Source organism: Elaeis guineensis, chromosome 4 (genome assembly GCF_000442705.2).
Source record: "Elaeis guineensis isolate ETL-2024a chromosome 4, EG11, whole genome shotgun sequence".
Lineage (NCBI taxonomy): Eukaryota > Viridiplantae > Streptophyta > Magnoliopsida > Arecales > Arecaceae > Elaeis > Elaeis guineensis.
The window spans coordinates 25,235,747-25,259,487 of record NC_025996.2 but is presented as its reverse complement, the minus strand read 5'-3'; the positions used below and the strand labels follow the sequence as shown (position 1 = coordinate 25,259,487).

The window sequence follows — 23,741 nt, the reverse complement described above, 5'->3', positions numbered from 1 at the left end:
CTATAATTTCTCCATAAAGTTTCATTTTTATTCCCTCCGAATTTCCAATATCAACACTACTAAGCATGCATACCAAGCATCTCTCTATCTCCTTTTTCATCATTCTAGCCCTTCAAAGGTCGACCCAGATCTAATAATTAGATTTTTTCTGACTTTAAATAAATCTTGTAAGTGGTAACCATAGCTCGCAGCAAAGGATTCTTGGCTCGGTATGTGAGGCATTATCTGCTTTGGCCTATGATCCTCATAATTTTGTTCTTCTACATTTCGATTCAAAGGCATCTTATGTAGGAAAGATAGTCTCTTCTTAAATAAGAAAAAATCTCTCTTGATTCACAACTAATATGAGACTAATAATACTCTCCCTTTTATATCACAATATAAGTCTCAAGTCAAAGAAGTACCTATATACGGACAGAAGATGTCCTTCTTATTTTTACCTCTATATGCGGACAGAAGAAGCCTGCAGTTACAGGGGTGGTCTCCTTTCTGGCACACCATCATTACGATCAAGAGCTCATGGCTCGATATATGAGATATTGTCCGTTTTGACAGTTTTACTTCTCTGAATTTCGATCCAAAAGATGCCTCACATGGAAAGGATGATGCCTTCCTGAATAAGCCAAAATTCTCTTCAACTCACAACCAATATGGCACTAATAATGCCCTCTTTCCTACACCATAATAGCTCCTAAGTTTAAAAAAAAAAAAATCTAAAAATAATAAAATAAGAAGATACCAGGTATCTTTGTCAGAATCTATTACATTCTGTCAAATATAAGCCTGGGGGCCTCCCATGATTTCCACACGAGTTTGGAATTTGTGAAGTGATCCAACAGTAAAAAAAATTAGCTGGATCCATCTCCAAATGCCCTAATCAGCTACACCACTCTGCTGAAGCCAACGATGGCAATCTCTTCTATCGAACATGGAAATCGTGCCTCCAAATGTTCTGAACCTTGGCCTTCATCCCTTGAGACAAGTGCAGAATATCAATCAACCAAAGGTGAATCATTATAAAATGGAGGACAGAGACATCTGCAGCCATTGAGGAAACAGTAATTACAGGTACTCCATGCGATGGTCTCCTATCTCCTATCAAGCAATCAGACCAGGAGAGCGCTGTTCTAAAGTCCTCCAAGACAAACCTTGGACCAACCACCTTCACAATGTTCCCCAAACACCAAAGAGATCAAAGCGACAAAGCCACCTTTTACAAGATATATCTCCGGAGGTCTGAGAAGATTCTAAACAGCGGAGGCAAAGTCCTTGAGGTAGTCCTTGAACTCCTCCCCATTCTCCGTGTAGAGTTGGAGATTCTCGCAGATGGCGGCGAGAAGGGCATCGGTAGTGCTATCGGCCTCGAGGACCGACGAGTATGTGGTGGTGAGGTAGTCGCAGAACTCGGTCATCGCTCTCTCGTGGGTCCTCGGAGAGCTTGATAGGGTTGAGGGAGTGGAAGATCTCACAGCAAAGGCGCCGTGACTCGAACAATGGGCAGAGGACGTAAGGGGAGCTGGCGGCAGGCGTTGGTAGCGATGAGCTGGGCGGGCTCGCGGAGGGGGCACTAATCCGGTTCCCGTGTCGTCCAGGGGACCTTATCGTTCGTGAGGATACACGACTCCTACAAGACGGTTAAGCATGAGCACATTTCTAACCGGACTCTTCATCTCCAAGAGCAGAAAAATTTCATGTGAAGAGAGCACAGCCCAAGGCAACGTGTGAGTGCTGGGGAACGGAGTTCCAAAGCTTTAACCGGCCACAAGGGCCGCGGAGGAGGTAAGATGACAAAGAACTCACTTTAATTAAATAACTAATATCCAAGCTTGCGTGTCACGCTCCGGCCTACGATTGTGAGTCAGATGGTAACTGCCACGTACTTATAAATTTTTTTTTTTATAAACATCTAACAAAATTTAAATAATTAATATTTAATTAAATCAAATATTTTATAAAATAAAATTTTATAATTTTTTTAAATTTCTAAAAAATCCTAATCTAGATAAACGTATCAAATACTGCTTCTAATTCACTCTTCCGTATTGAATCCCCGAGCCTAACTAGTCCTCTGAATCTGTAAAATAATAAAACATAGAGTAACGAGCTAGACAACCCATTAAACAATATATACTTTAGCTAGATAAATTTAACAATAATAATATACTGAAAATAAATATGCAAGATGCATCAATTCATAATACGCAATATTAAGATCCATGCAAATTCAGTCGTTTCAAAATTTATTTTCAAATTCATAAATAATTTTTTTTGAAAATATCATATTCATCTTGACAGTCATAAACTAAATCAAAGTGCCACGACATAACTTCCAACGATAGAGTATCAAAATATCAGTGCACAACCTCCACTGATAGGATATAGAAATACCCGTGCATAACCCTCACTGAAAGGATATCAAAGTACTAACATACAACCTCCATTGACAGGGTATCAAAATATCAATGCATAACCTCTACTGATAGAAAAGTACCAGTGTTTAACTCCCACTGGCGGGGTTTGATATATAGTCAGATCATGAGTTAAAATCCATCTTAATTCAAAACACTATTTTATATTCAAATTCAAAAGGTTCATAAATCATGCGGCACTGAAATCGATCGGACAATCCATGTCAATTCAATATGTTTGATTATAAATAATTTAATATTTAAAAAAAATATATTTGGTAATTCAAAATACCATGTATCAGATTCAATCATACATAATTCAAGATAGAAATATTTTATAATTTATTGATGAATTTAAAGCAAGAGAGGCATTACTTACCTCACATGTATTTCAATAAACCCACATCATGTCATAAATTTCTTTTCAAAATATTCAATTCATAGATCAGATCGTATTACCTACTGTTAGACATTTTTTTCTTGAGATGATTATACTCCCACACAAAATTTAGTAATAAGGATAATTAGAAAAGACACGATTCACAGATAGTCGCATCTAGCGGTCTAGATTGGTTGGTCATCTAATCTTATCTGATCAAGAATCCTACTAAGATCTAGATGGTTCAATAGAGATCAAGAATGATCAAATCAATAGTAATTGTAAAAAGAAAAAATTTTGTAGAGAGAAACTATTCTAGAGAGAAAATAATGGAAGCACATGAAGAGAGAGAGAACTCTCTCTCTCTCTCTTTCTTCTTTTTTTCTTTTTCTCCTTTTTTTTTTCTTCCTCTTTTTAAGGGGAACAAGGGAACTTCTCGTTTCCCTTTTTCTTGGAATGTGGGGGTTACCCCCAATGGTGGTGGTGGTTGTGGATGTCAGCCATGGTAGAACGGTCGAGAGATCAGAACGTGGGGGTTATCCCCAATGGTGGTGGTGGTTGTGGATATCAGCCATTGTAAGATGGTCGAGGGATCACCGACCAACGGTCGGCAGCAACGACTGCTGCTGGAAAACTAAGGAAGATGGATGGAAAAATCAAGAAAAAATAGAGAAAATCAATCTGAGCCCCTTTTTGACAAAATTCGATGATTGCCGACAATCGGATGTTATATAAAGAAAGGGGAGAGGGAGAGAGAGAGAGAGAGAGAGAGAGAGGATGGTAGGTTGGGGCTCACCCTGAGCTCTGGTGAGCTCTCCACCTCTGATTTTTCGATGGGCACGATCAAAGATCGCAACAAACTTGAAAGAAAGAGGACTTCTCCGATGATGATCCGATGGCCGATAGTGGAGGCTTTCACAATCAAGGGACTTGGTCCCTTTAACTAGAGGGGAAGGGGGGGGAGAGTTAGACTCTCTCTCGGCCTCCTATCCCACCTCCGATTGAAAGTCTATGGAAGAGAATAAGACTCCCAACATAAGTCTTCTCTTTGGTTTTTTTTTTTTTTTTTGTTAAAGTTGCTTTAACATTCGTGCACTGGATCTTTGATTAATTGGGGTATTAGAATTATAAGATTGGACAACCCTAATTAAATTTCAAGATACCAGATGAGCATATCAAGCAATTAATAGATTGTAAAGGATTAAAAAAAATAGAAAATAAAACTCAGAGATGCAAATCTTGCCAGTAACTATGTTAATTCGTGAACTGCATCCCTGCTACTACCAGTCTATCAACATATAATCCAAGACAGAAAGTAAAATACAGTAGAATTAAAAATCTAATTACTTCTAATGGTTGTTTCCCAGTGATCATTTACCTGAAAAGGGGGGAAGTCATACTTTATAGACTGTTTCCATTCAAAACTTAAGCTGCTCGGTCAAAGAATTGCTAGATGAAATCAAGAAAGAATGAGGGAAAGAATACCATATTCCAAACTCTTTTTTTTTCCTTTTGAGAAAAACAACGGCAGAAATTTCAAAAACCAGATTTTTATCTTTTTTTCCAATATCTCAGTGAGATAGATATAATAGGAATGCATCTCCTATCACAAACCAAAAAAATACAAGAAAAATTGCATCTAAACATCTTTATCCTAAGAAACATCTTAAATTCTGATGGCCGCATAATTTGATTAATATTGTTACTCTCGCAGAACTTATACACGGACAAGCAACTGATCACGTTGCTTAGGCTGACATTATATAATTTGAAGCCAACAAGAACATTTAGTCTTATGAATTGTCCAGCAAAAACCAGTTAAGATTCAGCAGTTGCAGTGCACAGGAACTAAAGTAGGAACAAGGTACGGTCAGCACACAAGGACCGATCCAAAAGATCATACAAACCATATAAATGTCTTTTTGGATTCAAATTGTTCAAAGAACCCAACCTAGCATAAAATTGTTCTCTCCGCCTGTGTTCCTCGTTATGGCTGCTTCTGGAGAAACAAGCTGCGGAAACCTGTTTTGAACATTTATGAGTAAGTACTAAATCATAAATTGCAAAGATCCACAAGAATGATTCGGTTATAGACATTCGCACCCTCCATGATCAACTTATTATGACCTAGTTTTGACCTAATTTTGCTATTCTCACAAGATAAGATAAATAAGATAAATAACAAACCCTATTTGTAGAGTGGGTTCACAATCCATGTTGTTGGATTGAGATGGCTGCAAGGAGAATGCATTGTTGGTTACTACTCCATCAGAAGCCCAAGATCCTTGAATGGCTCTAAAAGAGGCACTTTCTGCGTCAAGCTGCAAAATCGACACAAGCAAGTTAAGATGATCCCTAATAAAGGAATGTATGATAATTACTTAATTGTATTGGATGGAAAGAGACCCTGTCCTTAAGCTGCTTATTTATTTCTCCAAGATGGCGTTCCTGCCAAGTAACAAAGTAGCAATTTGCTTACAACACTGAAAAAATTGAGAAGCATATAACAATCATGGTGATGGTATCCAAATAATGTTCTTGCAGTGATTTCATTTAAACTAGATTAAACAATAAAAATTGCACTAATGATAGCAAAGGCTATTCTTTAAACTCAAGCATAAATGGCTACTCTGGAAACTAATAACCATGAAAACATATTTTTCATGCACCCGGCCAGGATCCATACTACAGAATCCAGATGAATGTAATTAACTGATGGCACGTAGTTTTGATGTAACAACCATATGCATGGCTTGATCAACTAATCAAGAAATAAATTGTTACTTTGGAGGATAGAAATATCACACAGGCCATTGAAATTGTTCATGAGCATTTAGATGATGCACTTGTACACTGTAAAGAACTGTGTGAAGGCTACACCCAGGCTTATGTAAAACCTACTGTTAGTTTTCTAGAAATCAATCAGTCAAATACTTTTTTAATTCTCCACAATATTCATTGAGGTGGATGCAAGCATCCAACAAATAAATGCGGCTGTATAAAAAACACGACACTTAGATGCAGTTCAGTCCAATAACATGCATCATCAAATGGTGGCTGAACATTCCATTTTAGGTGTCTGAAAGGAGAAACAGTTTTGAGCTAGAATACCTTGACATTTGAATAATATGGGTTGGAGGGAATTCAACTTCTCATTTCAACATGAAGCCTACAAACGTAACAACAAGATTTATAGGAAAGTCATCTCAGATACAGAGTTCATGTTCAAGCGTTCTTTGCAGATTAAAGTGCACTTTTGAATAACATGTCAATCATGTATAAAGTGAACATACATGACCATAGGCCACAGCACCTAACAACACTTTGTCTTGCTGATGGTTCAAGATGGGAAGACGGATGGCTTCTTTCCGGGAACACTGTATTAGTATCCCTTTATGTTGATTCTTTTTATTCATTACCCATTATTAGATTGTTGGATGGATGTCTGACCGGGACACCACCTTCCAAAATCTTTTCGATACTGTGCGATGCAGTAGAAAGAAAGGAGAAACAAAACAAAAATAATCAAAATACATGGATCAGCCACAAAAGGCTCATCTTCATGGGACATGCACTATGAAAAAAAAATTCTACAAGAAAAGATCTCACCCTCAACTCTCATACATCCAATTTCTCCCTCACAGAAAATTCTCCCTCACAAAGCTCTCTCTCTTGGAAAATCCCCTAAACCTCTGAAGCGACCGCTGTCAGCTATCCAGAAGCCTCCTGCTCCTTCTCTCACAGCGTATTGCTCTCTCTCTTCTTCACGGTTCTGTTCTCTGGTTTCCGCGGCCGTACAAAACCAAAACAAGCCACCACACTCTCTTCTGTTGAGTATCCGACCTATTTATAGGCTAAAAAATCCAATTAGATCGTGACTAGGAGTCCTAAACCAATTCAAATAACTCCCAAGCCATTGGATCGAGACCGCAAGCCACCCATGCCCTCCGATCGCATGTCGGTCCATGGAATAGTGCAGTGGACCATGCGAAACGCCCGAAAAACATCCACGTGATCCACAGACTCGGCCGTGGACTGGGGTACAGGGCTCAAGCGCGGTGCCTGGGCCTGAGCCCGCGCCCGCACCGGGCGCCTGGGCTCGGGGCGCGCCCCCCACGCGCGCCTGGGCCGGGCCGCGTGCCCGCGCTTGGGCAGCGCGCCTCACATCGGGCTGCGCCCTGTGCTCCTGGCCCGCACGCTGGGTGGCGTCCCGCCACCTGCGGCCGCGCTGCCGCCGCTCCGCCGGCCCGCCGCCGGCCGCCACCGATCCTTCACCGTCTGATCTCATACCGACTTCAAAAGCTCGTATCTTCTCCATCCGAGTTCCATTTGGGGTATTCTTGTCTCGTTGGACTTCATTTTTCATCGCGAACCATGCTATGGGCTCATTGTGGATCGAATCTCGAGATATCAAATCCTAATATAGATCACCTTATTGTAGATTTTTATCCTTCGGTAGTTAATGAATCCAGCAGTAACACTCACATTGTTATGGACAATGGAAGGTAATACACTACAAAATCCATGTCCAGTGATTTTAACAATTAAAAGAGCATTGGTGCTAAAAGATTAGCTAATTTGTCCTGCTGAACAAAATGAAGTGTTTTTCCTTTTTTTTTATTTATTTGGTATGCGCAAACTACAGATGATGTTAACCACTAATATTCTTCTTCCAGTTCGCTCCATTTCTTACAATTTCGTGGAGTCCATTGCTCTTGGTGACGTTCACATGGAGACCAACAAATCTTGCTACTGTAAGGCCACTCATGAAAACTTTTAATTCTGCCAACTAGTTTTCAACGATGTTAGAGAAGGCAGAAGAGTAAGATATTGAAACGCAATAGAGATGGACCTGTAATTACCACTAATAAGGACATTAAAATTAAGCACATATTATCACAGATTATACATTTAAAACTAAGATGTCTTCAATATAAAAATAATTGATGTCAAACAAATAATAAACAGATTCACAGCATGCTTACTTTTTTCCGAAGTTCTTCCATCTGGTCCAGCATTATCTGAGCCTGCACTTTGGAGTAACAGATAAGTAAAATTCAAAACTGGATAAGCACAAGGCCATCACAGTCAATGTTCCAAAGGGCAGCAAAGTTCGTTCTGGATGAAACTACTGAAACCACAAACTAAAAGATCCAAAATGAAACAATATATTCTCAAAATTAATATTGAATAAGTTTTCATAGCTCGCATATTTTTATTTTATATTTCTTTGCTAATTATTTCTGGTTCTAAGCATATTCGGGGAAGTTATCATAACTGATGAAGAACTGAATGATTAGCAGAACATCTGACGAGTTCATATGCTATGATTAATCTATTTGAGCTTACCAAAACATGCTTTTGGTGCATATTGAAGATTGAAAATCAACTTTTTAAACAGATAAAGCAGCCAACTTTAGAGTAGCAACCATGAAGACATCTCATATTAAGAGTAGTTTTGCACAAGAGGAAACTATTATCTTGATCTTTTGCCCAAAAATCTAGGATTTAGCATCTCTGTTAAACTATCAAGTGCAAGTCCATCTACAACGATCAACCATGTTACCTGGCTGCTTTGGCCTACCTTAAGTACCTACACCAGATGCTTTGACATGGCTATTCATGTGTCACTTAGATACAGATCCATTAGCAGAAATTCTTAGCTATTGGAAGGATTGAATGCACAGACATGCACCCTACTGAAAAATACTCAAGTCCAAGAGACAAGCCAATGACACGTTGGGTCCAAATGAGCCAAACTAAGATGATCAGCACGCTGCTTAGCATGGCAAATTATGAGCAAGACGTATCAAGCTCAAGCCAAGCTTGAGAGTATATGTTCAAGCTTATCTTGTTTGTGATCTGATCAAGTTTGACAGAACTTGTTATCAAGCTGAAAAGAGATTCTACTTATTTTTGCAAACCCAAAGGGTTCACACATAGCTCGCTTACGACAGAACTTTGAGAGGTTTTTGGGCTTCGCTTGTTTCCTAGACAAACAAGCTTGTACAGGCATCTTATTGAATCAAGCCCGAGATGTTCATGACCTGCTTACTCATTTGTAATCTAATATGTTTCCTTAATGCAAAAGAAGGAAGACTGATAATTACTATAGCCTCGGACTAGTAGTCATGAGTGCACCTATGCTAATCATAAATTTCCTTGCCACTCTACCAAAGGACAATCTTTTACATTGTCATTCTGATTTTTGCTCCAAACAGCAGCACAATGCTTGATGAACCTACCAATGGATTAAACAAATTTGAGACTGAAAGAGAAATCTAGTCGTTATTTTCAAATGTAATGATCTAATTTCGGACCATACAGTCATTCACAATGTATATCCATAACATTCTTTTCAGACCATACAATCATTCACAATGTATATCCATAACATTCTACAGAAAAGAAAATTACCCAACGAACACATTTTCCTCCTACTTAGTCTTTTTAATTACCTTGTAAATAGACATTCTGACCACTCTTCTAACCTCATGTTCTTATAGAGATCAACAAGAGGGTAGAATTTTATCTGGTACTAAAACATAAACAATTGACTTAGCCTAAAGCTAGCTTGATTTACGTGCAACTAATGTACCTACAAGGAGTAAGAGGAAAGGAAGCAACCACCCATTTGTCATTACAAAAGTGGTTGAGAATTGATCTAAACACATTGAGATGAAGAATTCAAGCATGTCAAATTTTAACACTCTAGGATCATAGTTATAAAGCCAAAATCAAGGTGTCAATGCATACTTTGAGAGCATTGGAATCTGCTTGAATTTAAATATGAACAATTTTACTTAATGCTGTAGCAACTCGTGAAGAAAGCAAGCACCTTTCTTTGCCTAGCTTGTGACAGAGCAGACTCAAGTTGACGTTCAAGTTGTTGCAGTTCTTTCACACTCAATGGTCCAAGGTCTTCCCCCAGCAAATGCCTTAATATAAATTACAAATTAGCATCTTCATAAAAACAAATAATATTTGCGTGGTACACGTACTTTTTTGTTATTAATATCAGAAATGGAAGCAATCAATGTTGTCACAAATTGGTAGAATCAAATATTTGTGTAATGCTAGAAGATATATGATCAATGTGCCAATATTATTCATGTTATTGCAGATAAAAGATAAGAAAACCTCTGGGAGCGCTGCAGAGACTCAAACTTTGCCTTCAACTTCGCCATCTCCTGGTACCAGTTCTGCATTATGATAAACAGGTCACAATCAATAGATCTCATTTTGTTTAATATGAATCAAACAAGTCTTTAGTTTTAGGATAGAGAAAATCTTTGGAAAACAATGCTTGTATAAATTCATACTTTGACACAGTATGATCAAAATCATTATCGTTGAAACAACAAAATTGAAGAGTGCTTCAACAGCAACAGAATTTCAATATGCTGATATGCTGAACAATGCATATTCGCCATGGAGTCCCTGTTGGATTTGTGTCCTAGAAGTCAATTGTTGGCTGACACATTATGTATTTTCAGAGTCTAAATTTATACTTGTAATGCTTTCATTATAAATAAAGAGCTTTTTCTTTCCAATCATGCTTATGTGTCCATGATTTGTCCTACAAATTAACAAAGATGATTTTTGTATATTCTTAAAGAGTTAAGAATTTGAGACATATATAAATTAGTGGTTAATTTCTAAATGCTCCCGATCAAGGGATCATCATGGAGGACAGTGATCAATCCATATGAGATCGGTGCACGGTTCACCTTCCTTGTGGGCAGATGAGTCTTGGGTCTGCAGTGTAGAGACATTGGGGTGAATGTGCAGATAGTTGTTAGAGAATAACTTATACTGAACGTGACCAACAAAAGAACCACATAGATATCTACTCACTCGTCAATGGTCTTCTCGATGCTGCAGTGGTATAAGTGGTCCTTTGACCTACGGTGATATTAGCTATTCGCAGCGAGGCTACTGAGTTTGACTGCATATTCTCTTGGTCCCTAACCATTCGGATCCTTTCTGTGTATGTTGGCTTCAGTAGGTTCAGATTCGCTGTTTGGAATAGGATGCACCTAGATGAAATTTATCGACCTTGATAGAAAAGGAGAAGTCCTATGTGATTTGCGAGATTGAGTTCAGAAAGTTTTTGGCCAAAGCAAATATGAATACTGAAAAAGAATTTTCATGGGATTCACAAATGAACTCGAGTCGAGCCAATCTTACATAAGACTGATGATGAAGTTTGACGAGTTCTCCATGACCTCCGTCAAGTTGAGACTCACGATAGAAGGACTAAATCATACGATAACTGCACCTAGGGGTTCGTATTTTCATTCTACTGGATCGTCACTACATACTGCTAGGTGTCACTGGTGGATTGTGAGACTCATCGAGCGTCATCTTGATGATCAATGGCCCTCGAAGGGTAGAATTAAAAATATTCCAATCCATCGAAAAGAGTTTCGATGATATTGTGATAGAGATCATAATATATCTCACTACCAGATAGAATGAAACTTATAGGATCACACATTAAGGGATTTAATCTCGAATTTGTCAATTGAACTTATGAAGTTCCAATTGGATTAAGATTTATTTGAAACTCTATTAGGTTTATGAGAATCATACTAGCACATGGTTAAACCTAATTCTTCTCGGAACTTTGATTTGATTAAGTCCATAGCCTTGAACCTAACCTAAATTCATTTCAATTTAATTGAGCTCTTAATTATAAGTCCAAGAGAATTTAATTAAGTCAATTAGTTGGTATAATTATCCTAACATTATCTCTTCCATATCTCCTAATTATCTCTAAGTATGCATGTGGAATAGATAGAAGAATAGGTGGCATAATTTTTCTTTTTTGAAAATTATTGAGCACCATATCCTAGCGAGGCCCATCCTCTCTTATGTGTCATGGCATGAAGGAGAGAGGGTGGGGTCCATGCCCCATCTCTTATGGCTGGAGATTCCTTTGTGGGGTGCCAAGAGTTGGTGTCCCAACTACCTGACATGTATTCCATGGATAGCTATTATACATGCTTAAAAGAACTGATTAATTATCTTTTATATCTGATTTTGTATGGTATAAATCATATTTAAAAGGTAGAGGATTCTTATGAGATAAGAATCTATCTTTTCAAGATGACAGGGTTCCTAATATGTGTCAGGGCTTATATCTATTTAAAGAGAGGTCTCTAAGATTTCTAGTATTGATTTTTCATCAAGAAAATATTTTCTCTCTCCATCTCCACACCTCTTCTCTCTCATATTCTTCCTTTCGATGCCCAAAGATTGGGTATTCTCTCTTCCACATGCCTAGAAGGAGTTCTGATGACTTAGAGATCAAGGATCAAGGAGAAGAAGAAAAAGACTGCAAATCAAGGAATTGATCTCTCAGTTAAGATCAAAAGAGTTGATCAGAATCCTTAAAGCCAAGATTCTTCTAAAAAAGAAGAATCTTCTACAAGAAAAAAAGTTCAAGATTGATTTCGATGGATACTCGTAGAGGCTGGACACGTATGCGGCTTCATCTTCTACGAATTCGAGATCATCTGAAGTGGTGAATTTCTATCCGTGCAAAGGTAATGAGATATGATCTCATATTTTTTTTAAAATTTTAAATTAATTATATATACTATTTTTTGGATTTAGATAGATTTAGATCTGGTATCTTACATGTGGGCTTAAAGAGTTTAACCCGATTTATTTTTCACTGCATGTTTTCAAAATTTTAAAATCTACGTATGCTGCCTACTCTGTTTTCTATCAGTGGTATTAGAGCCAAATTTTTTGAAAACATATATGATCTAGTCTTTAGGTTAGATCTGAAAGTTTTAATGATTTAAAATCAATTTTGTGCTGATATAAGGTTGTCCTGGTATAGGATTTACCCCCTATACTGCAAAGGTTGTCTTAGTACGAAATTGATTGATTTTGAAAATTATTTTCGAAATAATTAAATCAAATCTTTTAGATCTAAAAATTAACATATATGATATGTTTATTTTTGATTTAGATCTGAAATTAGAATGATTAAAAGTTCACATCAAACTGGTATAAGGTTGTCCTGATATAGGATTTACCCCCTATATTATAAAGATTGTCCTAGTTTGATGTGAATCAATTTTTAAAAAGATACTTTTAAAATATTTTAATCATTATTTTAAATCTGATTTTATACATATTTGATATGTGTAAATTTAATTTTAGATCTGAAATTAATGTATTTGTAATGCATATTTAATTTAGATCTAAAACTACATATATTCGATATATGAAACTAGGTTTAGATCTGAAACAGTTTCAAGATCATAAGCCATTAATAGCATGCAATGAAATATAATCTAAAATTATTTTTAGATCTAAACTTAAGTTATTGCATATGGATATGAGTTGAACAAATTAGATCTTAGTGATCAAACTACAATTAGGATCTAATTGATTAGATCAGGCTAAAACTTATTTTTCAATTTTGAGCAGTTGATTGAACCTAATCGATGGATGATTGGGATTAGATCAAAGGGGTTCAAAGTCGACTTTAATTGTAGTTGATCACATCGATTTACATTTTGATGTGAGTTGATTGACTCAAGATCAAAATTTAGCTCAGTAGCTCGGACTCGTTTAAATAGGTTAATCTAATCGATTCTAATTGATCAATTTGGTATCTAAGGCAAGTATTTAGATAGTGATTATTTAATTGGTTCCATTGTCTGACCTGATCAATTTTGATTGGTATCTAAGGAAAGCAACGGGGGGACCCCCATGCATCTTAACTTACCTGACCATATTGAGAGATTTGGTTTCGTATTAAGTTACTTGTTGACTCGAGTTCACCCATACCAGCTAGGCTGGTTAAATATATTGATATCTAATTTAATCAGTCGGATGTCAGATTTGCTGATTTAGAAAAGACCTAAATCTAAATCTCTTCATTAAATATTAAGTTTAGAGGTCTTCCATCATTGTAGAGATGCGGGTGTCTTTATGACGTTGATCATTCTCGACTGGTTACAGTGGTTCGGTTACATCGAAAAGGTATAACCACTCTATTGACATGTGATGTCTCGGGGTAGAGATGGGGTTGGGCCCAATAACTGTTAGATGAGGGTCCTAATGACGGCTTTGCACTCGCTAGTGAATAATGGCTTTGACTTAACTAAAGAATGTTCCAATAACTGTCAGGTGAGGCCACAGAACCTAGAGACCTAGCCCGCTGCATCTTGCTTAGTGAAACAATGGATAAAATATTATCCACTCATCAGTCTGTACTCATCAATAACTATTAGAAGAGGTGTGTATAGATTAATGAGACCGCAGTATCCACTTGAAACCGCAGTACCCACTTGAAATCGATCGTGTATAGATTTTTGTTTCTCCACCTGAGGAATATGGGAGATTCGAGAAAATAGTGAGAGTTTTTTGTTTGTTTTTAAAGTCTGTAAAATAAATAATATTATAAGTATAAAATCTAATTAGAAACTATTCTCTCTGTAGATAATCATATCGAGTTCAAACCCTTTAGTCCATATTCTCAATACAAATAGATTGACTGGCACCAATTATAAAGAGTGACTTCAAATTTGAGAATCATTCTCAATTTTAAAAAACTCATCCATGTCCTCGATCAGAAAGCGTCTGAGTTACCTGCTCGCCCATCTGCTGATCAACGATCTACACTTGAGAAGTGGATGGATGAAGATAACAAAGCAAAGTGCTACATCTTAGCGTCCATGTCCAATGAACTTCAGCAACAGCACAAAGACATGAGGACTGCCAAAGAAATGCTAGTTCACTTGTCAAAGTTGTATGATGAACAGAGTCGCACAGCTTGTTTTAAAGTCTCCCGAAAACTATACAGAGCAAAGATGCATGATACGCAAGCCGTTAGTGATCATTGTTTGACAATGATCAAGGACATAGAGGAGCTTCAAAAGCTCGATATGAACATGAATAAGGAACTGCAGGTGGATCTGATCCTCCAATCTCTTCTTGACTTATATGGACAGTTCATTATGATCTACCATATGAATAAGATTGATGCTACTTTGCCAGAGTTATTGAATATGCTTGTGACTGTAGAAGGTACCTTGAAAAGTTTAAGGGGCACAGTTCTGGTTGTGGAGCGGGCTTCCTCTAAAAGAAAGTCTTCTTTCAAGAAGAAGAAAAAGTCCGCAAAGAAGTAAAAGAACGAGGTCAAGCCCAAGAAACAGATTTTGAAGAAGGTCGATGATAAAAGAAAATATTTTCATTGCAATGTCGAAGGCCACTGGAGAAGGAACGTCCGGCCTACCTGGCAACTGTCAAGAACAGGAAGAATGATGGACCTTCTGAAGGTACATCTGAGTTGCTTGTTATAGAAACTAACCTAACGATTTTTTCTTCTTCCAGTTGGGTTCTTGATTCTGGTTCAAGTGCTCATTTGTGCACTTCAATGCAGGATCTTGAAGAAGTTAGGAGATTGAGGGAAGGCGAGATCACTCTCCGAGTCAGCAATAAAGTAAGGGTTGTTGCTGTGGCTGTTGGAACCTACCCTCTACGACTACCGTTAGGATTTAGTTTATTTTTGAAAGACTATTACTTTGTAGCTATAGCCAGTAGAAATTTGATTTCTATCTCTGTGCTGGTACAGGATAATTATAATTTCTATTTCAATAAAGACATGTGTTCTATTTATTTTGAAAATAAACTTGTGGCACGTACTTTCTTGATTGACGGTCTTTACCATTTACATACTGATGCAAGTGTAAACATTAACAAGCAAATTATGAATACCATAGGATCTAAGGGATCTAGAGATAGGATCAGCCAAAAGTATCTGTGGCATCTTAGACTAGGCCATATTGAAGAGGACATACTCAAGAAACTGGAGAAAGATGATCTTCTTGGACTATTGACTTTCGAGTCTTATCCAGTCTGTGAATCATATCTTCAAAGAAAAATGACCAAACTGCCTTTTGTGGGATAAGGAAAAAGAGCCACTGAGATATTAGTTTTGGTACATACTAACGTGTGTGGTCCATTTGATGTAGAAGCTAGGGGTGGCTATATCTACTTCATAACCTTTATTAATGATTATTCAAGGTATAATTTTGTGTATCTAATGCACAGAAAGTCTGAAGCCTTTGAAAAGTTTATAGAATTCAGATATGAAGTAGAAAAATAGATCGAAAAATCCATAAAGGTTCTTCGATCAGATCGAGAAGGAGAATACCTTAGTGAAAAGTTTTAGACCTATCTCAAAAAAAATAGCATAATCTCACAATGGACACCTTCAGGGACACCTCAACTTAATGGGATATCCGAGAGAAGGAATCGAATCATATTGGATATGATTCGATCCATGATGAGCTTCACAGATCTTTCTGACTTTCTTTGAGGACATGCTTTGCTGTCTGTGATTCATATCTTGAATCAGGTTTCTTCTAAATCTATTCCTACCATACCATATGAGTTATGGCATAGTAAGAAATCAATTCTTGGGTACCTCAAGATTTGAAGATGTCTGGCCCATATCAAGAGACAGCAGGCGGACAAGTTAGAGGCTAGATCTTTTAGGGCTCGTTTTATAGGATATCCAAAAAAATCATGGGATACTACTTCTATATTTTTGAAGAACACAATGTGATTGTGAGCCGTCATGTCGTATTTCTGAAAAAAGAGTTTATCCAAGATGGAGGCAGTGGGAGGAAGATTGAGCTCGAAGAGAAAGTCTCTAAAGAGCATCGAGTCTGAGAACCTGAACTCAATAACGAGCCAGTAGATGTGATACCTCCTCCACCTCGTAGATCAAGTAGGATCTTCCGTCCTACTGAAAGATACTTAGGTATCCTTACAGAAAATTTAGAGGAAGCATTCCTTGTGGAAGATTGGGACATTAGGAATGATCCCAAAATCTACGATGAGGCAATATTAGATGTAGACTCTGAGAAATGGATGGAAACAATGAAGTCAGAAATTGACTTCATACATTCCAACCAGGTTTGATCCTTAGTAGATCCATCTGAAGGTATTGTACCTATTGGGTGTAAATGGATTTACAAAAGAAAGATTGGGTCGGATGGTAAGGTAGAGACCTATAAGGCATGGCTAGTTAAAAAAAGATTATAGTCAACGCGAACGCATCGACTATCATGAAACTTTTTCTCCCATAGCCATATTGAAATTCATCCGTACTCTGTTTGCTATAGCAGCATTTCATGATTAAGAAATTTGGCAGATGGATGTGAAAACTGCTTTTCCAAATTAGATATCTTGAGGAAGATATCTATATGGAGCAGCCTCTGGGTTTCATATCTAGTGATAGTGATCACAAGGTCTGCAAGCTGTAAAGGTCCATATATGAACTCAAGCAAACATCTCGGAGTTGGAACACTCGCTTCAATGATGTGATCAAAATATTTGATTTCATCAAAAATGAGGAAAAACCATGTGTGTATAAAAAGATCAATGGGAGGGCTATCACATTCTTCATATTGTACGTGGATGACATCCTCCTGATTGGAAATATATTTCCATGCTGACATCGATCAAAGTATGATTGTCGAAAGAGTTCACCATGAAAGATCTAGAAGAAACTTTCTACATTCTTGGTATAAAAGTCTATAGAGATAGATTTAAGAGAATGATAGGACTCTTGCAGCATATGTACATAGAGGATGTGCTGAAAAGATTCAGCATAAAAAACTTCAAGAGGGATCTTTTGCCCCTTAGACATGGTATTCATCTCTCCAAGAAGATGTGTCCATACACATCTGAAGAGATCCAGTGCATGAGTATGATCCCTTATGCTTCGGTAATAGGGAGCCTCATGTATGCCATGTTATGTACACGTCCTGATATAGTACTTGTTGTGAGTGTCATGAGCAAATATCAGACAAATTCAGGTGAAAAATACTGGATTGCTGTTAAAAATATCCTTAAGTACTTGAGAAGGACTAAAAATTTAATGTTGGTCTTTGGTGGAGGATCGAAGTTGAAAGTTGAGGGAAGGGTTCAAGAAGTTCGTTGCAGAGCTGGGTGTGATGCCATCAGATGCCATTGCACTGCATTGTGATAACAACGGTGCCATAGCCCTTGATAAGAAGCTCAGGTCTTACTAGAAGTCCAAACACATAGAGCGACGATTTCACATCATACGCGAATACCTCGAGAATAAGTTTATCGAGGTGCAGAGAGTTGACTCCGCGCTAAATATAGCGGATCCGCTAACCAAACCTCTCAGCTAACAGAAGACTGAAGCTCACTTTGAGAAGATGGGACTAAGGTATATGGCCAATTGGCTTTAGGTCAAGTGGGAGTTTATTGGATTTGTACCCTAGAAGCTAATTGTTGGCTGACACATTATGTATTTCGAGTGTCTAAATTTGTACGTGTAATACTTTCATTATAAATAAAGGGCTTTTTCTTTTCAATCATGCTTATGTGTCCATGATTTGTTCTAAAAATTAACAAAGATGATTTTTGTATATTCTTAAAGAGTTAAGAATTTGAGACATACATTAATTAGTGGTTAATTTTTAAATGCTTCTGATCAAAGGATCATCATGGAGGACAGTGATCTATCCATTTGAGATCGGTGCATGGTTCACCTCCCTTGTGGGCAGATAAATTTTGGATCTACAGTGTAGAGACACTGGGGTGAAGGTGCAGGTGGTTGTTAGAGAACAACTTGCACTGAGCGTGACCAACACGAGAACCACATGGATGTCTATTCATTCGTCAGTGGTCTTCTCGATGCTGCAGTGGTATGAGTGGTCCTTTGACCTGCAGTGATATTGATTATTCACAGTGAGGCTACTGAGTTTGACTGCATGTTCTCTTGGTCCCTAACCATTCGGATCCTTACTATGTATGTTGGCTTCAGTAGATTCAAATTCACTGTTTGGAGTAGGATGCACCTAGATGAAATTTATCGATCTTGGTAGAAAAGGAGAAGTCCTATATGATTTGCGAGATTGAGTTCAGAAAGTCTTTGGCCAAAGCAAGTATGAATACTGAAAAAGAGTTTCCATGAGATTCATAAATGAACTCGAGTCGAGCCAATCTTATATAAGACTGACGATGTGGTTTAACGAGTTCTCCATAACCTCCGTCAAGTCGGAACTCACGATAGAAGGACTAAATCATACGATAACTGCACCTAGGGATTCATATTTTTATTCTACTAGATCGTCATTACATACTGCTAGATATCACTGATAGATTGTGAGACTCATCGGACGTCATCTTGATGATCGATGATCCTCGAAGGATAGAATTAAAAATATTTCAATCCATCGAAAAGAGTTTCGATGATATTGTGAGAGAGATCACAATATATCTCACTATCAGATAGGATGGAACCTATGGGGTCATACATTAAGGGATTTAATCTCGAATTTGTCAATTGGACTTATGAAGTTCCAATTGGATTAAGGTTTATTTGAAACTCTTTTAGGTTTTTGAAAATCATGCTAGCACACGATTAAATCTAATTCTTCTCGAGACTTTGATTTGATTAAGTCCATAGCCTTTAACCTAACCTAAATTCATTTGAATTTAATTAGACTCTTAATTATAAGTCCAAGAGGATTTAATTAAGTCAATTAGTTGGCATAATTATCCTAACATTATCTGTTCTATATCTCCTAATATCTCTAAGTATGCATGTAGAATAGATGGAAGAATGGGTAGCGTAATTTTTTTTTTTTAATTATTGAGCACCATATCCTAAAAGGGCCCACCCCCTCTTATGTGTCATGGCATGAAAGAGAGAGGGTGGGGTCCATGCCCCATCTCTTATGGCTGGAGATCCTTTTGTGGGGCGCCAAGAGTTGGCTTCCCAACCACCTGACATGTATTCTATGGATGGCTATTGTACATGCTTAAAAGGGCTAATTAATTATCTTTTATATCTGATTTTATTTGGCATAAATCATATTTAAAAGGTAGAGGATTCTTATGAGGTAAGGATCTACTTTTTTAAGATGACAGAGTTCCTAATATGTGTGAGGGCTTATGTCTATTTAAAGGGAGGTCTCTAGAGTTTCTTAGTATTGATTTTTCATCAAAAAAATCTTTTCTCTCTCCATCTCCATGCCTCCTCTCTCTCATATTCTTCCTTTTCATGTCCAAAGATTGGGTGTTCTCTCTTCCACACGCCTAGAAGGAGTTCTGGTGACTTAGAGATCAAGGATCAAAGAGAAAAAGAAGGAGGCTGCAGATCAAGAAGTTGATCTCTCAGTTAAGATCAAAAGAGTTGATCAGAGTCCTCAAGGCCAAGGTTCTTCTTGAGAAGAAGAATCTTCTATGAGAAGAAAAGTTCGAGATTGATCCCGATGATATTCATAGAGGCCGGCCACGTGTGCGGCTCCATCTTCTATGAATCTAAGATCATCTAAAGTGGTAAATTTCTACCTGCGTAAAGGTAATAAGATATGATCTCATATTTTTCTTAAATTTGAGATTAATTATATGTGCTTTCTTCTGGACTTAGATAGATTTAGATCTGGTATCTTGTATGTAGGATTAAAGAATTTAACTTGATTTATTTTTTATTATATATTTTTAAAATTTTAAAATCTACATATATTGCCTATCCTATTTTCTATCGGTCCCAATCATAGGCTCAATTTTTTTCTAATTATAAACAGGCATTGTACCATATTGGAAGGCATTCTGCTGATAAGCACAGCACATCTTGCAGAAGTAAAAACGCAGGTCCACTACTTAAACTGATAGGCCCTATGCTTCCATTTTTTGTCTTATTGGTAATATGACATAGGTAGGACATGCATTTATTTGATCCATTATCGGTCTACTGTCCTCACACCACTCTCTTTGCTTTTTGTTCATTATGAACTTCAGCCTTGGTATTCTCCTCAAACACCTTTAACAAATGTATGAAAGACATAATTTCTATATACCAAGTACTAACAATCACTTCCATAAGTTGTCAATTGTGGCTTATGAAAATTTTTATAGCTACAGGGAATTGTAGAACTCATAATTTTCATCCTTCAATATTGTCTGAGGCCTAATTTTATAATTAGATCATGTAAAGATGAACTCCTCAAGCGAATCGCAAATACTTTTCTAATATTTGGCAAGGAAATGACTAGTGCATTTATCCATACTTCATATTTCATCGTGCTCAACCACATAATTAGAACCATAAGCCATAGAAAAACTGGAAATAATATGCTGATCTAGTGAGAAAACATCATGCGCGCCCCATATAAAGACACTCGAAATCCAGTAATCCCATGTAAGCCTCATGTGCCTCCACTTGCAATGAGGATCCCTACTAGTATTGGATATTGCAGACTATATATAATGGCTTATGCTACGACCATGATAAGAAAAGGAAGCCATGCCTGTAGTAGCAAAGTTCTCTGACATAAAGACTTTAAACTGTGATAATATCTCACAAGTGGTCATTGCTTGGAGCAATAGAAAAAAACTTAGACTGATGGCAAGGTTAGAGCCCTAGAGCATCCATCTTTTTTATTGTGATAACATCTCACAAGGAAGAAGAATTTCCAAGCGAGAGATTGATGTCTTGTTCTCGATATTGGGGACCAAATCCAAATAGAATGCCCTGCTTAAGATAGGCTTCCGAGCTGTGTGCTTCCCAAAAGGCTGGGATTCATCTCTGGTCTGGAGATGAAACACATAATAGAGATATGCACAAATACAGAGATGCACCGAGTAGTGTTAGTCTTCAACCTTACAAAATAACCTTGTAGAGTCCAGCACGTGCGATCCATGTGCATGTTCTGGATGATTATGATTTTTTCGAAAAAAGGAAAATATATTTTATCTATAGTATTATTTTTATCCATGAATCTCTTTAATTATACCATATTAGTTTTAATTACAAATTTTTGGATTTAAAAATTGTATTCGAAAGAAAATAAAGAGTAGTTTTATGGATTGGGACCAAGGCATGCATGGGAAAGAGAAGGAAGGATCATATTTTTTATGTTGATTTGGAATTCTTGGGAGGCATGCAGTTTGGGAGGTTCTGAGGCTAGAGAATTTAAAATACATATCTTAGTAAAATTAATCTTAATGCTGAAAATATGTAAAGATACATCCAGATACAAATATAGATAAAGAAATAATTAAAACTCTGCACCTATTATAATATAATATGTCTTGGCCAAAAGTAACCTAAGGCTCAAAATCTTAGATAGCTCAACCAAAATTTTGGGCTTCATCTAGCCTGTCATTAGACTTGTTTACTAGCTTTAAAAAAAGAAGAGCTGAAAAGACCGAGCAAAGAAAATTCATCGGTGAAGCAGATCTCATCCGAATGCTTAAATTTCCTAGTCATGCATATAATATTCTTTTGAAAACTTAGGTGAATTTTTGAATTTTATGCACTTGCTCTATACAAATGTTCATCTATGTAACTCAATACATGAGTGATCTATTGATATTTTTAATTAAAACAAAATATTGCATCCCTTGAGATATAGTATTTTCACCTCCTAATCATGTAGGATTTCATAATGATGCAAGTGTTTATATAGACTCACTTATTGTTTCCTTTGTTCTCCATTATTATATGCCATAACCAACTCAAACACAAAGTTAGAGATAAGCTAGAAATGGTATCAAAACAGCAACTTCAATAAAAATGCTAGATGCATGGCCACTCTCTTATACACGATACAATGTCTCTCTAATTCTATGGTGAGTTCTGGAAGGCCTTTATCTATGTTCTTGTAGGAGATGCAATGAAAAACCTTTTTTGTCGAACTACTAATTATATTAAAAAGCAAAAAAGAAAAGAGAACAATGATACAATCAAATGTGATGGTCAATCTAGAATTCAAAAATTTTGTTTGATAAACTACTTTAACTAGCTTCCTCTTAGAAATTAGGAATTGATCTAAAAATTTAAAAAATTACAGAAATACAAGAACTTAGAGAAGAAGAAGACAAGCAAATTTGCATGGATCACAAAGTCTATAATGCCATTATATAAACAAAAAATGAATATGAAATAAACATATAATGGTTACTGTCATTAATTTCAAGCACCTAGCAACAATATATATTTCTTTCTATACTATATAAAAATAAAAATAAAATTTATTTAGCTACCTGAATATAAAATCTAAACTAATATTTAGCAACTCGATGCCTTAAGTTTATAAATTCACTAAATAACAAGTTTGATCTAACCATAGATTCATTTTATCAATTTCCCATTAATTTTTTTTAAACAGCAAAAACTATGCTTCTTGAGTTTCTTAATGCCAAAATTTGAAATTTTAAACTCTCCAAGTTCAAAAAAGTATAAGTTATACAAAATACTATAACTTTCATGTATTGTGTTTGAGTGAGAATCTCCTATTTCAAGTTAGAAAAACTTTAAAATTTATGTAAGTTGTCAGTGATAGGCATAATATACCATGGGGTCTTGAAAATAGTCTTGAACAGTTCTGCATTTAATAAAAAATAAAAAAATAAACTAAGATAGTACTCAAGCTTAAATCTACAATTTCACACTATATAATTTACATAACATGAAGGAGTGAGAAAATCATCTAGAGTAATCCCTATAAAAAAAAAGCCACAACTAGCTTTTGCTTAGCTATAATGACAACTAATTAAATTGAGTTTCATGAGCCAATACAAAATTAAATACCGACATAAAAAAATGAAATTATTTTTTCAATAATCTAAACTATTGAGAAATTATTTGAAGTTATTTAATTCAATAATTTAAATCAGATTATATTTTTTTCATTTGAATCAATAGAGGAGATGAACGGGTGTATAGAGCTAAACTTTGAGTGTTTTATTATGGTTTGATTGCTACATATATATTGGAAAAAGATCTTTCAAGCTTAATCATGGATGGTATACTTTGCATGGATTCTTATATACTATGCTACTATTTTTTTCCAAAATAAGTTATGTTCACACATATGCCAAAGTTCTAGTTCTCTAAAAGTTTTGTGCAAAATAAAAAAGCTTAGCAAGTCATT

At 36.4% G+C, this 23,741-nt stretch overlaps 1 protein-coding gene across 2 annotated transcripts in view; it reads right to left on the bottom strand.

The window, feature by feature from the left end:
* AGL6-1 (MADS-box transcription factor 6) overlaps window positions 1-23,741 on the bottom strand; it is a 51,631-nt gene that overhangs the window by 7,459 nt on the left and 20,431 nt on the right. Inside the window, exons 3-8 of one of the 2 annotated variants that reach the window (XM_073255048.1) lie at window positions 9,928-9,989; window positions 9,626-9,725; window positions 7,773-7,814; window positions 5,194-5,235; window positions 4,975-5,108; window positions 4,504-4,809 (exon numbers count right to left, since the gene is read on the bottom strand). In XM_073255048.1, coding sequence (XP_073111149.1) covers window positions 4,725-4,809; window positions 4,975-5,108; window positions 5,194-5,235; window positions 7,773-7,814; window positions 9,626-9,725; window positions 9,928-9,989 — 465 coding nt within the window. In that variant the 3' untranslated portion in view covers window positions 4,504-4,724. 2 annotated transcript variants of the gene reach the window in all.